Source organism: Carlito syrichta, unplaced genomic scaffold (genome assembly GCF_000164805.1).
Source record: "Carlito syrichta isolate Samal-C Ts95f unplaced genomic scaffold, Tarsius_syrichta-2.0.1 Scaffold305771, whole genome shotgun sequence".
In the NCBI taxonomy this organism is placed as follows: domain Eukaryota; kingdom Metazoa; phylum Chordata; class Mammalia; order Primates; family Tarsiidae; genus Carlito; species Carlito syrichta.
Genome location: NW_007249867.1, coordinates 162,382 through 179,122, shown reverse-complemented (window position 1 = coordinate 179,122; position 16,741 = coordinate 162,382). Strand labels below are relative to the sequence as shown.

Sequence of the window (16,741 nt, the reverse complement as noted above, 5' to 3'; positions counted from 1 at the left end):
GATTTTTGTACTTTCATTTTATATCCTGAGATTTTACTGAAGTTGTTTATCAGGTCTACAAGCCTCTTGAAGTCTTCAGGGTTTTCTGGGTATATGGTCATGTCATCAGTGAAGAGGAATAGTTTGACTTCCTGCTTGCTGATTTGAATGCTTTTATTTCTTTTCTTGCTGGGTTAATTTGCTAGGATGAAGTACAAAATATTTTAGATGTGTAGAGAAAGACCACATTATCTTAGGAGAAATTGCTTAGAAAAGATAACCTTTTGAGATTTCAATGAGGGAGTGAAATTAATTTGAATAGAATTAACTTGAGGATTGGAAAATCTGTTTTTTATTTGAGTAAACTCTTTTTTTTGAAATATAACATATAGAAAAGAGCACAAATCATAAGTGTATAGCAGACTGATCATTTTCACAAAGTGACAAACATCTGTGTACTAAGCACACAGTTAGAGAAACAACATTATTAGCATCGTGGAAACCCACTTTGTGGCCCAGAAGGGTAACCACTATCCTGATTTTTAGCACCAGAAATCAGTTATGTCCCCTTTTTTTTAACGACTCCTTTTGCCCACTTTTTGAGATTCATCCATATTGTTGTGTATAGTTGTATTTTCTTCATTTTCTTTGCTGTATAATGGTCTATTTTAGGAATATATCACAATCTGTTTATTCCTTCTACTGATGGTGGATGTTTCCTGGGTTTTCAGACTGAGATGTTTGCAGATTGTTTTTCCCTTAATATTCTTGTACATGTCTTTTGGGGTCTATTATGTGCATTTTTGTTGGTTATAGACCTGGGGTGATCTTAAAGCAGTCCTATTTTGGGGTAAGGAAAATCAGGAACAGGATTTTGATTTCAGTAATTCACTTGATTTTCTCTTTACACATATCAAAATGTGATGCATATAGAAAGAAATAAAACCAGGCATTCCAGTGCTCATGGTCGATAATCTTGATTAAAGTAAGATATTTATTATTTTAACGACCATTTAGTATCATCTTCCATAGCTTCCTTGCCCCCCCCGCATCTGAAGCAGTCTTTTCCTTGCAGTGTATGTGCCTTTATTTCTTATTTCTGAAAATGTCCTCCCTACTCTTACCTTTTACAATAGAAAGTCAATTCATTTTCTTGAACCTGGTTTGTGGAATTTTCCCTGACCTCCCAGTTAAAAAGAACCCTTTTGCTTTTCTCATTTTCTGTAACCCTTTATATCTTGTTGTAATGGCTATCACGTGTTATCTTATTGTAATTATTTGTCTCCTTTAATCTTATGCTCTTAGTTTGGAATTTTCCTGAAGATAGCTTTATTTATCTTTTCCTTTTCATAGTGGCAGTTCTGTAACTTGCACATATAGGCACTCAAATATAAGTTGGATGTTCAATATACTTATGATTTTTATATATTTAAAGAAAAATATTTAATTTTATACTGTAGAAATCATCATAGAATCAATAAATATTAGTTCTGTGATACCCACATTAAAAGTATAACATTTAATATTGGAATTTAGTTTCAGTGGTAGAGGATGGTGGATTAAGCTGGCTAAGAAAGTCTTATCAGAGAATGAAGGAACAAGCTGAGAAACAAAACAGAAATTTTGAGGACATTGTAGCCGAAAGATATGGGGTGAGTATCTGTATTAAGGAAATATATTTTATTTTGATAGTTGTCTAAAAAATTAAGTGCATTTAACTTTGTTTTGTGCCATGAAACACTTTTGGATTGAATTAATGTTAAATTTTTTGCCTTTATACTGCTGAAGTAATTTTCAACTTTTCATTATAATTTAAATGTATGTATCATATTTCGGTTGTCATAATCAACGTTGAACTTAAGTGTTTGTGTGTTTAGTGTAAAAATAACATTTTCTTGTTGTGAGAAAATTTGAATAATGTAGGAAAGTCTGCACAGAATGCTTCTGGAGATAAACACTATTGAAATTTTTATGGGCTGGTCTTGGTGGCTCAAGCCTATAATCCCAGCACTTTGGGAGGATTCCCTGAGCCCGTGAGTTCAGGACCAGTCTGGGCAATATGGTGAGACCTCATCTCTACAATAAATAATAATAATAAGATAAATTAGTTGGGCATGGTAGCATGCGCCTGTAGTTCCAGCTACTTGGAAGGCTGAGGTGGAAGGATCTCCTGAGCCCAGCAGGTTGCAGTGGCTGGGAGTCTGCCCTCCAGCCTGGGTGACAGAATGAGACTCCAACTCAAAAAAAAGAAATTTTTATGTATTCTGGAATCTGGTATATTCTAAAGTTCTGGAATTTTCAGAGGTCTTCAAAGAGTGCATATGTTCTCTTAAAACAATGGAACCATGCGGCAGTATACAATACTTTAGAACTAGTCCTCCTATTCACCATGTGTGAATAATCTCTATTTCAGTAGTTACTGATGTTCTTTTTCTTCTCTTCCATTTCTTCTCTTCAATTTCCAAGTGTAGATTTAGAAAATAAGATTTCAAAACCATAGGTAAGCAAAAACAAAAACAAAGCAAAAACAAAAGGAGAGGGCAACAATTACTCATTGTTCTAAGAGAATCTTTGTTAACATTTTTGGAAGATGTTTTTCCAAACTCCCTTGCCCGTGGCCCACCCACCCTTGTTTTGAAGTAGGCTTTTAGAATATACTCTGTGTCTTTTACTTACTAATATAGATGTAGTTGGAGGCCAGTAAGTATGTACATTTTATTGACCTCTTCATATTTTCTTACGTATGTTTATGGTTTTCCATTATTTATTTACTTAATTGCCAGTGGATGGACATTTATATGCTTTCCCCTTTCTCTGATAAATAGCACTTTGTCCACTGCATTTTGTGTGTTTATCTGTTTGTAAGGTGAACTACTAAAAATGAAATTGTTTGTTTAGAGGATATAGACATTTATAGTGTGATATGTATTGCCAAATTTCTCTACAACAATTGAACAAATAATACTTTTATCACATAATTTTTAACAGAAGATTATTCTGTATAGTCTATGCTACTGTCATTGGTAAACATTTTTTTCTTTTATTTTTATATATTTACTGGTGAATTGAAATTTTTTTTACATTTATTTTGGCCATTTGTATTATTTAGTGATTTGACTGTTGATATTATTTGCCCATTTTTCTTTTGGGATAATGATTTATTTAAGACTTTTTAATAAATCTGTTTGAATTTTTTCTTAATTTCGTTTTTTAAAAGTGGATTTAAGTCATTTTTTATTTTATTTATTCATTTAAAAAAATTTCAATAGCTTTATGGAGTAAAAATAGTTTTGGGGTACATGGATACATTGTATAGTGGTGAAGAAATCTGGGCTTTAAGTATACCTGCTGTGGTTTTTCATCCCTCTGCCCTTTCCTATCCTCCTCCTTCTGAGTTTCATGGTTTTTTGTGTTTTTTTTTTTTTTTTAGCTTTTTTACTTTGTTGATAATTTACTATAGATAAGTTTTAAATATTTTTACCTAGTAAAGTTCCTCATATTATTTTTTAATGATTTAATGCTCTTGGTATAATTTAGTGACAGGCCTTCCCCACCTCCAAAATCATAAAAATGTATACTATATTTACTTTGTATATTTGTTCAGTTTTTTAATGGTTATCTTTAATATTTCTGGAATATATGTGTATAGTATGAAGTAAGGTATTCAAGTTTTTCTTAGTCTTTGGATTGTTGTTTACCATATATTAAATGAGTTTTTAAATTAATTTTAAATGAAATATTTATTATACATTAAGTTTTTTTTAATATACATGCATCTGTTTCTTTATTTTCATTTATTTTGTGATTTTGCTGTCTTTTCCTGGATTTAGTATTATATTGTTATAATTTTTGTAGTTTTTAGTGAATTATATAGATAGCAAATAATTAATGAACACCTACCATGTGGCAGGGTGTTTGTAATTAGTCATTAAAAAATTGACTTTGCTTTTTTATGTGTTTAAATTACTTATTAAATTTAGAATTAGTTTGTCAACTTCAAGCTCAACTACAAGAACATTTATTTAGACTTGACCATTACATTTGCCATTGATTTATAGCATGCTTTCTTTCTTTCCTTTTTTTTCCCCCACAGATCTTTGCCCTAATTCATTTAGTGTTTGGCTTAATCATCTTGATTAAATTTTGCTCACAGAATTACTAAGTGATATGCCTTCTGATTCCTTGCATTTTTGAAAAATGGTTTTCTTTTTCCCATAACAGGGAAGGGACATCTGACTGTGAATTGAATTCTTTATATAGAAATATAGCTTAATAATTTTTTCAAAATTTAGTATTTTTTCTACTATCTAGTATTATAGATGAAAAGTTGATAGCAGTCTATCTTCACTTTGTAGGTAATGTGTTATTTACCTACCCCCATTTGTATACAGGCTCACATTTAGTCAGTCCTTACCTGACCTAGTCTTTGGGAAGGATTTTTTTTTTTCTTTTTTTTAGTCAGGGTCTCACCTTGCTGCCCAGAGTGGAGTACAGTGGCATGATTATGGCTCACTGCAGGCTCTACTTCCTAGGCTAGTGATCCTCTTGCCTCAGCCTCCCAAAATGTTGAGATTACAGGCGTGAGCCATTGTGCCTGACCTTTTTTGAGTTTTGAGAATTAGGACTTTTTTTCTGTGTAAGTCTTCACTTCTTGTTCCCTCAAGGCTGTTGGGTAAGCCCTTCTGATTGGAAAATCAGCTGGGGGATTTTTTTTTTTTAACATATTTTTAAAATTAATGTTCTTCCATTATTTTTGCTCCCTCTTTCTGGGAGTATTAATAAATGCATGTTAGATTGTGTGGAATCAATTCTTCATATATCTTTTTTCTTATAACTTACATTTATTTACCATATTTTCCTAAAATGTAGAGAATTCTTAGGTTAATTTTTTTTTTTTATTACGCTCTGCTCTTCTATTTGATATATCTGGCTAGGTTTTTTAAACACACAGTTTTTTATTTACAACCCTTTCTTGTTCTTCTCCTGTTCTTTTTTCCATGAGAGTCTGTTATGTTTTAGCAAGTTACAGATTCAAGTAACCTCTTGAATCTTACTACCAGTGGGAATTAATTATTATTTTTAAAAATTTTATGTTTCTATTTTTTTCTTTATCATACTTTGTGTTAGTGCAGAGTGTTTGGTCTAAGTGGCTACTCTTTTTTTTGGTTATATGATAATTTTTTTATTGTTCACTCGTATTTTAAAAATGTATTTGTTTCAGTGAAAGATTATTATATGGGTCTTTTTTCCCCTTCTTGGTGAACTTTTCATTGTGCTACTGGGCAGTGGGTCATGGAACAATGACATGGGGGGGGCAAGTCACTGAGCCTTTCTTAATTTTCGACATTTTGTTTATTTTTTCTCCTTTGTAGTCAATGGAAATATTTCAGTCGAAATTAGAAGTAGCTGAAAAAACTGCATCTGTAAAAGAAGATTATAAACGAGAACGGTGGAGGAAACCTACATATTCAGATAAAGCACAAAATAGTCAAGAAGGTAGAAAATCAGACTTAGTAAAATACAATAGCAGTTCAAGGGATAGATATGCTACAACAGTTATTGCAAACAATAACAATAATGATAAGTCTAGTGGTGATGAAAATGATAAGAGGTCTGGGTCTTTAGAAACACATGGAAGACAATCTAATCCAAAGCAAAATCAAGGGTTTTCTTCTGGAAATTTGAGATCTAAATTCTTAAGACCCTCTGATGATGAAGAGCTGTCATTTCATAGCAGGGGCAGGCAGTTTGAGCCTTCTAGGTCGTCTTCTGCACTGGTAGCTCAGGGTTCTTTGTGTTGTGGTTTTCGAAGACCCACTGAGAACAATGAAGAAAGTTTAACATCTTGGAGTCGCTGTGATGGCAGAGAAGGGGAGAAGAAGCATGCAAATCAAAAGCCATTGGAAACCAGTAGCAATATTGAATACCGACACGTTCCAGAGGATGTGAGAGAAAAACCACAAGATGAAAGCTTGAGTGGTGACCCTCTGAAGAAAGAACATCTGCATGATGCAACATCTACATTTGCTGGGTATTTTATCATTTGTTTTTTAGCCTGATAAATTAATCTTAAGAGTCGGAGGATTCAAAGAACTGAACTATATTTTTAGAACATCACTTATTATATATGACTATGGTCTACCATTTCTTAAGACTGATGGAAGAGATAAGATATGCAGATGTAACAATATAGTAATATTGTTTTATGGATTGTATTTTACTTCACAGTTTTCTTTTAAAAAGAACTGGAAGAATTCAGTAGGTATATTTACTCAATTTGTTGTTTTTTTTGCAACTTAACTGAATAAGTTTTTTTTTTTTTTAAATGGATGTGCTGCAGGAGATATTTTGGTAGATTATATTACCAATGCCATATTACTTTATAAGGAAATAATTACCTTATTGTTGAGTTTACTCATAATCATAAATACCGCATGTCTCCAGGCGGTCTAGGACACTGAAGGAAAACATGCTGCCATAGCCCACATGGGAAGTGGCAAAGACATGCCAAATATCCTATAGAGAGAAGCAAGAATTACGATTGTCTTTTTGCAGAGAAGAGTGTTCCACTTGGGGCAATTGACAGATTTTAAAGACATTGTTAGAGTTTTAAATGTAAAATGTTGGTAGGATTGTGATTGTACCCATAATGATTAGGAAAATAGAATACTTACTGGGTTTTTTTATTGTTTATCTGTTGCACTTATGTAGGACTGGGTCAGAAGATGAGGAAACCCAGGTTGAATGGGATCAAACCTAGGAAAACTTGATTTAGCTATAGGACTGGCCCCATTGGAGATAACCAGAAATTAAAAAAAAAACAAACAAACTGTCTGAAGGATAATGACAGACTTACAGTTAAATAATCATTAAAATATGTTTAAAAAAAATACCACCAAATGAGTGGGACACTGAGGGAAGAGGTTTTAAGAAACAATAGAAATCAGTGATAGTAGTAGATATCAGCAGTGTGGTTTGGGGTTGTGAGTTTGGTAAATTGCTTTTGTTAATGACTCCAGTGGACGTATTGGAATGTGAAGCTCCTTGTGTAACTCTAAGTGAGAGGGAACTGGCAAAACCTGACCTGAGTGATTAAGCCCCAGTCAGATGGGCTCTGGTTCAGTCCGGGCTTTGCTCCCAAAGAACTGAAGGAGAAATCCAGTTGTATTGACTGAATAAACATGACAGGGATTAGTGGCTAAGGCTGTAAGCATATATCGTTGTCCAGGCTTCACTCCAGGTTCCCTGCGTGGTAGACTGTTTCCACTTCCTAGTCGCTAGTGGGATAAAGCTCTTATTTCTTGATATCCTTAGAATTGGGTTAGTGTATGGGTAATCTGTAAGTCTTGACTTCTGTCACTATAGCTAAGCAGAGTATGCGACGTAATCTTACACTGTTAGTGTTCGATCTGATTGTCTGATTGTTTAATATTTATGTCTTATTTCAGTTGTAAGCTTCTAATAGGTATGCTATAATAAGGTACTCAATAAAAGCTATGGGTGTGTGTGTGTGTGTGTGTGTGTGTGTGTGTGTATACGAAGAGAGACTACCCAAAAATGGAATTTATTTATAAAAAATTGTGTACTTATTTTTACGTGATTGAACTTTAGTCCCTTCAAAGTACTCTCTGTTTGATGCAAAATACCTATCAAGATGCTTTTTGCACTGCTCAAAACGTTTTTGCATTCGTTAGTTTTGATGCCTTTTAGTATTTCTGCTGTTTTTTGTTTCACCTCATCCACATTGACAAAATGTTTCCCTTTGAGGACTTTTTAAATCCAGGGAAACTCAAAATAGTTGCTCAGGGTGAGATTTGGTGAGCAGAGAGAGGGGCATAGGGGTTATGCCTTTTTTGGTCAAAAACTGCTGAACACCAAGGGCAGGTGCCTTGTCATGGTAGAAGAATTAGTCACCAGTTTGCCACAACTCAGGATGTTTCTTCTGCAAATTGTGATGCAACATTCCTAGAACTTCCAGATTAAAAACTATGGTTGACCGTTTGGTCTGGAGGAATAAATTCTGAGTGTACTACAAGGGGCCTGCCCTCCAAAAGATTATTCTGGTTTTTTTGGAGTCTTCTCTTGTATATATTACTTTTGATTTTCTTTGTTATCTGTGTTGATTTGATGTTACAGAAGGATTGAGGCTTTCTATTAATTCTATGATTGACTGGGGAGGGAAAGAAAAAGATCTAGAAATAATTCAATAAATATAAAAAGAAAAAAAGATTCTTATGCATGTACAAGGACTGACAATTAAGTTTGAAAACTCATCCTAGAAAAAGTGCTACATATCTCATTGCTGAATATCACTACAGTCACCTTTGAAGCACTCCCCTTGGGAAGCTATGCACTGAGACCAGCACCTAATCTCCCCATCAAAGCAATTTTGGTACTGTTTTTCAGAGTGGCCATGAGAGCTGTTGTCCTATTACCCTTGAAGTCCTCAATATCATCAAAATGTTTTCCTTCCTTTAATTACTTCCTTTTTCTTTGGGTAAAGAAGAAAGTCATTGGGGGCCATTTCAGGTGAGTAGGGAGGGTGTTCCATTACAGTGATTTGCTTACTGGCTAAAAACTCATACAGACAGTGCTGTATGAGGTGATGCATTGTCGTGATGCAAGAGATCCTTTGGGATCATTTTTGCACACATCTTTCTCATGCCAAGATTTTCAGTTAAGGATTTCCTAGTTATCGATGTTTATTTGGTCTGCCATACTTCTCACAGTCAACCAACAGTTTTGATGTACGATTCAACTAATTTTTGCAGTGTTTTGTCAGTTCTGCTTGTATTGGCCGTCCTGACTTCTCTTCATCAGTGACACGTTCTGTCTCCTCAGAAAAATATTTAATCTATTTTTACATGGCCATTTTCTTCATGGCATTATTCCCATAAAATTGAACTAACATTTCCCTGATTTTATTTACACTCTCGCCAAGCTTAATAAGAAATTTAATGTTTGCTTTTTGCTCTAATTCAAACTCCAAAATTCTCACGACGACAGCTCTGATGACCATTCCAGAAAAGGAGTTCCAAAATTGCTTTGATGAGTAGCCTTTGCACTGGCATCAGTGATAGCTTCCCGGGGGGAGTACATCGTGATATTCAGCAATGAAGTTATGTAGCACTCTTTCTAGAATGGGTTCGTAAATTGAATTGTCAGCCTCATAGATTGGTATAGAGAGACCAAGATACTATCTTGAATAATGCCTAGAAAGATGCAGTGAAAGATTATCAGAAGCTATTAATTTGTCTGAACATTATCTTGGCAATATATTGAAATTTTAATAAAATGCTAGAATTCTAGGGAGTTTGAGAACCAGTGAATTTTAGAACCAGAAAAATAAAATCATAGCAATGATTTAGAATGGGAAGAAATCATCACCTGACTTCTGCATTTTGCAGATGCAGAAACTGAGGAACTGAGGTTGTGATTTGCAAAATGTTACCTAATAAGAAGTCCATTGCCATCTTTGGATATAAATATGCTAAAAATTATTTGTTGTCTATTTGAAATTCAAATGTAACTGGATGTCATGTATTTGATCTGACTGCCCTGTGTTTGACACTCAACCATTTCCTGGGCCTATTGCCTTTCACAAGAGTTGGTACCTGACCTCATTGTGCTTCACTTTCCTTATTTTAAACAAGGATTCCAACAGGATCCGCTTAATGGGGTTGTTGTGTGAGTAAATACATATTAAAAACTTAGCATAGTACCTGGCTCATAGTAAGGGCATCATAAATCTTATCTATTGTTGTGGCTATTACTAGTATTATGTAGTTATTTGCGAAGCTTAGACTAGACACCACATCTTCTGATGTGCCTTTTTTTAGCCTGCTTTTAAATAAAGTTAAAAGCGGCCGGGCTCAGTGGTTCAGCCTGTAATCCTGTGCCTTGGGAGGCCGAGGTGAGGAGGTGAGTGAATTGCCTGAGTCCGCGGGGTCGAGACCCGCCTGGGCAACTTGGCGAGACCTCATCTCTACAATAAATCAAAAATCAGCCGAGAGTGGTAGCGTGCACCTGTAGTTCCAGCTACTTAGAAGGCTGAGGTGGAAGGATCGCCGGAGCCCAGCAGGTCGAGGCTGCGGTGGCCGGGAGCGGCCACTACACTCCAGTCTGGGTGACAGAGTGAGACTCCAACTCAAAAATAAATAAATAAATAAATAAAATTAAAAGAACCATGTATTGGCTTTGACATAAAAACCCTTTTCTTTTATACATTGATTATGGAAAAGTTATTGATACTCTTTCTAAAGCTAATTTTGGTAGAACATGGGAAAAATTGATCAGAGGTGTGGAAAAGAGAAAAAAAAATATAAAAGCTGCACAAAGAGAAACATTTTCAGTGTGGACTGGAAAATACTTTTAGTCGGTTGTAAAATGGGTATTGGAACATGCCAAAGGTCTGTCTACCAGACTCTGTAAAAGATGTAACAACCAATATCTGTCTAATATTAATAATAATAGAGAATTAGTTGAATTTGTTTTATTGCTTTATATATGTGTTGTTCATATATGTAACCTCTCTTGCGTTTTACTTGATGTTCTTTTTTAAGATGTTATGCCATTTACAATCATGTAATACTTGTCTATAAAATTTATAGTATAGACAGAAGAGTATGAGAAAAGAGTATAAAAAAATATAAACAGATGAGTATGAAATGAAAAACTAAGTCTCCTTTCTTGTCACCCCCAACCCTAATCCCATCTCCCAGGTTAACAGTGTTAGTGTCTTTTCAAAGTTTTTAGTGCATTTGAATATGTGTAATATACCTATTTAACTTGCTATATAAAATGATATGTAGATAATGCATATAGAAACATATTAAACATATACATAAGTTAAATAGCTTTATTATGCGTATACTATTCTGAAGCTTGTTTTTTCCAAACAGTATATCTAAAAGATCTTTTCACTTTAGCCCATATGCACCTACCTTTTTTATTTTAAAGTCTTTTCAATATGCTATTGTAAAACTTAGGTATAACCTAATATTTTTATGAGTCTTCTATTGGTTCACTTTTAGATTATTTCCAGTTTGTTGGTATTATAAACAAGCTGTGGTTAGGTTTCCTCAAAAGGTTTCAGCCAGTGGGGTGTGTGTATGTGTGCAGAGTATGTGTATTTTAAAGAGAGTATGTTTTAATAGGAAAATAGGATTTACTTTATAGAAATTAAGCATAAAGAGGGCTTCCGAAATGCAGCAGTAATTCTGGAAATTGAGACATGCTTATACTTTTTTCTTTTTGTAGGATAATTGCAGGTGTCATGGTGATGTTTCTTTCAAAGCATCTGCTCATTATTATGAATGCTTAGGTAAAGAAAGGAAGAATCTGTTCCCTGCTTTTTGCTGTAGAGTAGTGTCTATGCTGTGGTATTACAAAATAAAATAGAGGAGTAATATATTCTTTAGTCATTTTGTGTCCAGCAACTCTCACTGTAATGTCTTTATTTGATACCTATTACTGTCATATTAAATGGTTGAAATAGCTGCTAATATTGAAATTACTAGTGTAAGAGATGTTCAGAATTCTTGTCGTCATGTCATTTATCCTCATCTACTTCCCATCTACTAAAAAGCAATTTTTTTTTTTTTGAGTAGGAGTCTCACTCTGTCACCCAGGCTGGAGTGCAGTGGCTGCTCCCGGCCACTGCAGCCTCTACCTGCTGGACTCCAGCGATCCTTCCGCCTCAGCCTTCCAAGTAACCGGAATTGCAGGCATGCGCTACCATGCCTGGCTGATTTTTTGATTGATTGTAGAGATGAGGTCTCGCTGCCCAGGCGGGTCTCGAACCCGCGGGCTCAGGCAATCCACTCACCTCAGCCTCCCAAAGGCGCGGGATTGCAGGCTGAGCCACCGAGCCCGGCTCTAAAAAACAATTTAATTGCTATTAGAAAACACCCGGAAAAGCTTGTGTGGAATATTCTGTTGTATGATGATGGAAGCTACCTCTTTTAAAGGTCCCTTGAGGTTCTAGTTTATCTTCTTAAGACTTGTAGGCTTTGGATAGACTTCAGCATACCTTCATCACCCTTCCTTGATTGAATCTCTGAGCTCACAGTCTGATAAGTAAGGGAAAGAGGAGAGTGAAATGACAAAGATGTGCCCTTTGGATGGACAATAACAGACTTATTTGGCTACTTAATCAAGGATATTTTTATTGAAAAAGAGGTTATAGAAGCCAGATTTCAATAAACTAAATTATGGTTATGAGTTATGGACTAGTTGAGATAGCAAATATTTGTAAGAGATACGGGTTAAATGAAGTCCCTCTTAACCCCCCTTTTTCCTTTTAAAGTGCAAATACTTGGACATGTTATTATTTAATGGAAAAGAGTCAGTAGCCATTTTAGAAGAAGCAAAACATATAGACACGGTAGATGTGACCATTAAGTATGATCCCAAAGGTTAGTGTGGGTGAACGTGGAATCCAGGTTAGTTGTAAAAGTAGAAGCCTTGGGTGGACATGTTAAAAGAAGATTGCAGTGGTAGGGGAAAAATTTTAGGAATTCTTTCTCGATGACTTATGTCAGTGTTTTTTGACATATGATCCCCAGAGTATTGGTGATGCTCTTGTTCTATATATGGACCATAATGAGTTTGGTAGCTTTAGGGAAAAAAAAGTGGTGCAACAATTTGGTTCACATACAGCTCACAAAATGAAATGTCCTCTTGTTGAAATAATAGTAAGACTGTTATTGTAATCAGCTTTTTTTTAACTGCCAAATTTTGATGAACTTTTGGAATAAATTTACACTAAAATTATTGTGCATATGCACATTATATTTCCTTTAAGTGATTCTTGCATACTGAAAGTTTGAGAAACAGTTTCTTACACTCATTCATATTTGAAAAAATGTATCTGGACTGGTGTGATAAGGAATGAAGTAACAAGAGGAGGTTATTTTTGTTTCAAAGATGTCCCTTGGAACTTAGCCTGGATGATTTGTGAAGTCATTCTGCTACTCATATTTACTGAGTACTTCTATTTTTTAGGCCTGTTGATATAAAAACCGTTATGACATAATATCTGCTTTCAAGGAACTCATAGTATGGGAGAGGTAGTCACATAGATATGTGAGAAAAATAGTACATAGATGCCGTGATACTAACAGAGTTGCAAATGCTCCTTGACTTGCAATGGGGTTACATCTCAGTAACACATTGAACGTTGAAAATATTGTTAAGTCAAAAGTGTATTTAATAGATTTAACCTACCAAACATCATAGCTTAGTCTAACTCTACTTTAAATGTGTTCAGAACACTTATATTAGCACATAGTTGAGCAAAATCATCTAACACAAAGCCTATTTTATAATAAATTGTTGAATATCTCATGTAATTTATTGAATACTGTACTAAATGTGAAAAGCAGAATGGTTGTAAAGCTACTTGAAGTATGGCTTCTGCTGAATATGTATCACTAGTATCATTGTAAAGTTGAAAAATTATAAATTGAATCATTGTTAAGTCAGAAACTGTCGGTATCAGTGTAGGTCCTTATAGCTACAATAGTTACACACAGAAAGGAGTGGTGAGCTTTCGTGGGATGAGATTAGGGAGAACAGAATCCGAGAAAGTTTATAGGGAAAGTTATGAGGTATTAAAGGATGAACTTGTTAGGCAGTAAATGGAAAAGTGCAACTTGGAGGGAAAAACATGGAGACGTGAGCCAGCGTGGTGTAGTTTGCAAATAGTCTTTTGGAGTATACGATGCAGGAGGTCTCTGAGGACAGGGTATATCTCTTTCTAGTCTTCATATCTCTAAATCCTGGGAGAGTGCTCACTGTATGCCAGCCACTCATTGATTTACGGAATATGGTTGTGTGGGAGGACAGTGGGTAGGCAGGTACTGCAAGTGCTGCCTTGTACAACTTCTCATGTTTATAATTTGGAAAATATTTTATGAGCGATAGGGAAGAAGTGTCTCAAGGATTTAAAATAGATCATTTTTGTATTTTAAAGAGATTCCAGAGGCAGTGTAAGGTTCGTATTAGGCATGCGACAGACTTGCGGTTAGACTTGAGAGATAGAAGGCAGGAACCAAAGGAGTGAACGTAGAGAAGAGAAGGAGCTTGAGTTGGCATCCGTGGTCCAGTGAGGACGCTTTTTATTCTGTGGTTCTTTGAAAAGATTTGGTTACTTCGTACCTGAGTACTGGCTCTGGACATTCTACTTTTTAACTGTTACTAATTAATTAAATCACCATTAGATTTTTAAGTTTGGTGGATGGAGGACTGATTGGAGAATTAAATCCTCTGACTTGGTAACTGGCTCTCAGTGGCAAAGGGAACTAGTAACTATTAAGCATCAGGTGAGGACCTGTAGTTGGAATTTTATTACATTGCTTCAGTTACTGTAATTTTATACATTTCTACATTTGTCTGATAATGCTAAGGTGGGTATTAATCATTTTTTAAAATTTCATGTCCTCAGATACTTGCCCAATCTCATAAAGTGAGTACATGGCAGAGTCTGGACTCGAACCCCCTGTCAGTCTGACTCCAAACCTCCTTTTTCATTAATACTGAGCGAGATTTCCCATTTTTTGTAAGGAAGATGCAAGGTCATGATTGATATTATAAAGAAAAAGCTTTTAGTTTCTCATGAAAAGCTTGCATTAGAAACTCTGAGAATTTGATTAGTAGTCTGTTTTTAGGTATTTATATTTTTATTTTTACTCATTTCCATTAGTAATCATGAATCTGTTGCCATTTGATGCAGTAGTTTGGGTTAACAGCTGTAAAACTTTTCTTTCTTCTGACCCTATCAGACTTAAGATTGTTTGCAAGATGGCTTACTTTCTGAATGATAGGAGATCTTGTGTGATCTAATTCTGTACCTGGATTATAGTAAGCATCTTTTAGAATGACAGAGAAGGGTTTGTAGAAATATTGGGTAAATAGCCTCCTTATTCTAAAGAAACTTTCTTCAGTTCTTTATTTCTGGCTGGTATTGAGATGAAAAATGGATGAACTAGACAAAACTTTGTTGGAAGGAAAAACCTGGTCAGGTACAAAAAAGCAAAAGGAAAAGTAGCCAAGAAGTTTCTCACTTAGGAAACAGGAATTTGAGAGGCAGACCCTGGAGCAAGCAGACTTCATGGTGGAATAGTTGCACTGATGCACTTTAGGAAGGGCATCTATTGTGGTTATTTAACTTAAGTTTTGCAACTATAGTTTCCACATAATGGACAGGAACAGTAAACTTTCAAAGGAGAGAATTTTAGAAAATTAATTAAATGAGAAAGGAAGCAAATTGAGAAAAGCTGTGTTGATAGTAAGTAAAATAGAGATGTGATTGGGTTGCCTGAAGTTCAAATGAATTACATTCATGATATAGTAAAAATGACACGTTTTTCAGAATTTAATCTGAAGAAAATTACTGAAAAATATTTTTCCTACAAACAATTGCAACTAAATACAAGCAGTACTTCAACCCACAGAAGCACATACAAAGTAATAATGTGCTCCTGCTTACACGACTGCAATCTTCTGCTGTTCGCTTTAATTGTTTTTAAAATGTAGACTGAAAGAATATGAGAGGCATGAAAATATTACTCTCTAATGGTGCTTTACCTCAAATCTCAACACCAAAGTGTTGCCTCTTCTCTCACCAGTATGAGAAGAAATGGTTGCTACAGGTTGTCTGTAGAAGTTGTCTTTTTAAAAAATTGAAATGCTGTTAAAAGATTTATTTATTTATTTTCTTTTCTATTTTTTTTTTTTTTTTTAGCCCCAGAGGAATTTCCTAGTTAAAATAATTTCCATATATTGTTGTTAGGTCAGCTTTTGATTTGGACAACCAAATTTGCAGAAAACGTGATTAAGGTTGATTTTAATAGAATATGATAAAATCTAGGAATTCAGAAAAAGTAATATTTATATTTAAACTAACTTATATTTACATTTATACTTATATTTAAATTAATATCATTTATAAGGCTAATATCCTTTATATTTGGGATTATGACAGGGTAGATATATTATGCTTTTAATTTTCTTTATTACTCCCTTTTGAGGGTTTTTCAGAAGGAAACTTTGAGGTATAATTGACATAATAAAATGCAAATATAACAAGTGTACATTTGGGTACATTTTGATGAAATACATATATTCTCATTGAAGCACCATCCCCGAAAGTTTCCTGGTGCCCTTTCATAATCTCTGTCTCCTAACTTTCCATACCCTCACCCTCAGCCCCGACCCCACAGAACCACACATCTTACTTATGTGTATAAACTACAGTAATTGCTCGTCCCTCAGTATCTATGGAGAATTCGTTTCAGGACCTCTGTGCATATTCAGGCCTTGCATCAGCCCTGCAGAACCTGTGTTTAGGAAATCAGCCTTCCTTATGAGTGGGTTTTACTTCCCGCGAATACCGTATTTTCTATAGGTGTTTGGCTGAAAAAAAATCCACATCTAAATGGACCCGTGCAATTCAAACCCATGTTGTTCAACGGTCAACTGTAGATTTCATGTTCTGTAGTTTGCTATAAATGGGATTATATATCATGTACCCTTTTTGTAGTCTGGCTTTTTTCACATAGTGTGATTATTGTAACCCTCATTCACAAGTTGTTGCATATATCAGTAGTTTATTCCTTTTTGTTGATGGGTAATATATGATGGGTGGAAATAGCACAGTTTGTTTCTCCATTCTCCTGTTGGTGAAGTGAACATTTAGATTGTTTCCAGGTTTTGGCTATTACAAATAATACTTCTCTGAGCCTTAATGTACAAGTCTTTG

At 34.8% G+C, this 16,741-nt stretch overlaps 1 protein-coding gene across 1 annotated transcript in view; it reads left to right on the top strand.

The window, feature by feature from the left end:
* Nucleotides 1–16,741, top strand: part of CWF19L2 (CWF19 like 2, cell cycle control (S. pombe)) — a 97,008-nt gene that overhangs the window by 24,115 nt on the left and 56,152 nt on the right. Inside the window, exons 7-8 of the mRNA XM_008062628.1 lie at nucleotides 1,516–1,631; nucleotides 5,352–6,010. Of these exons, the coding sequence (XP_008060819.1) occupies nucleotides 1,516–1,631; nucleotides 5,352–6,010 (775 nt within the window). The remainder of the gene's footprint in view (nucleotides 1–1,515; nucleotides 1,632–5,351; nucleotides 6,011–16,741) is intronic.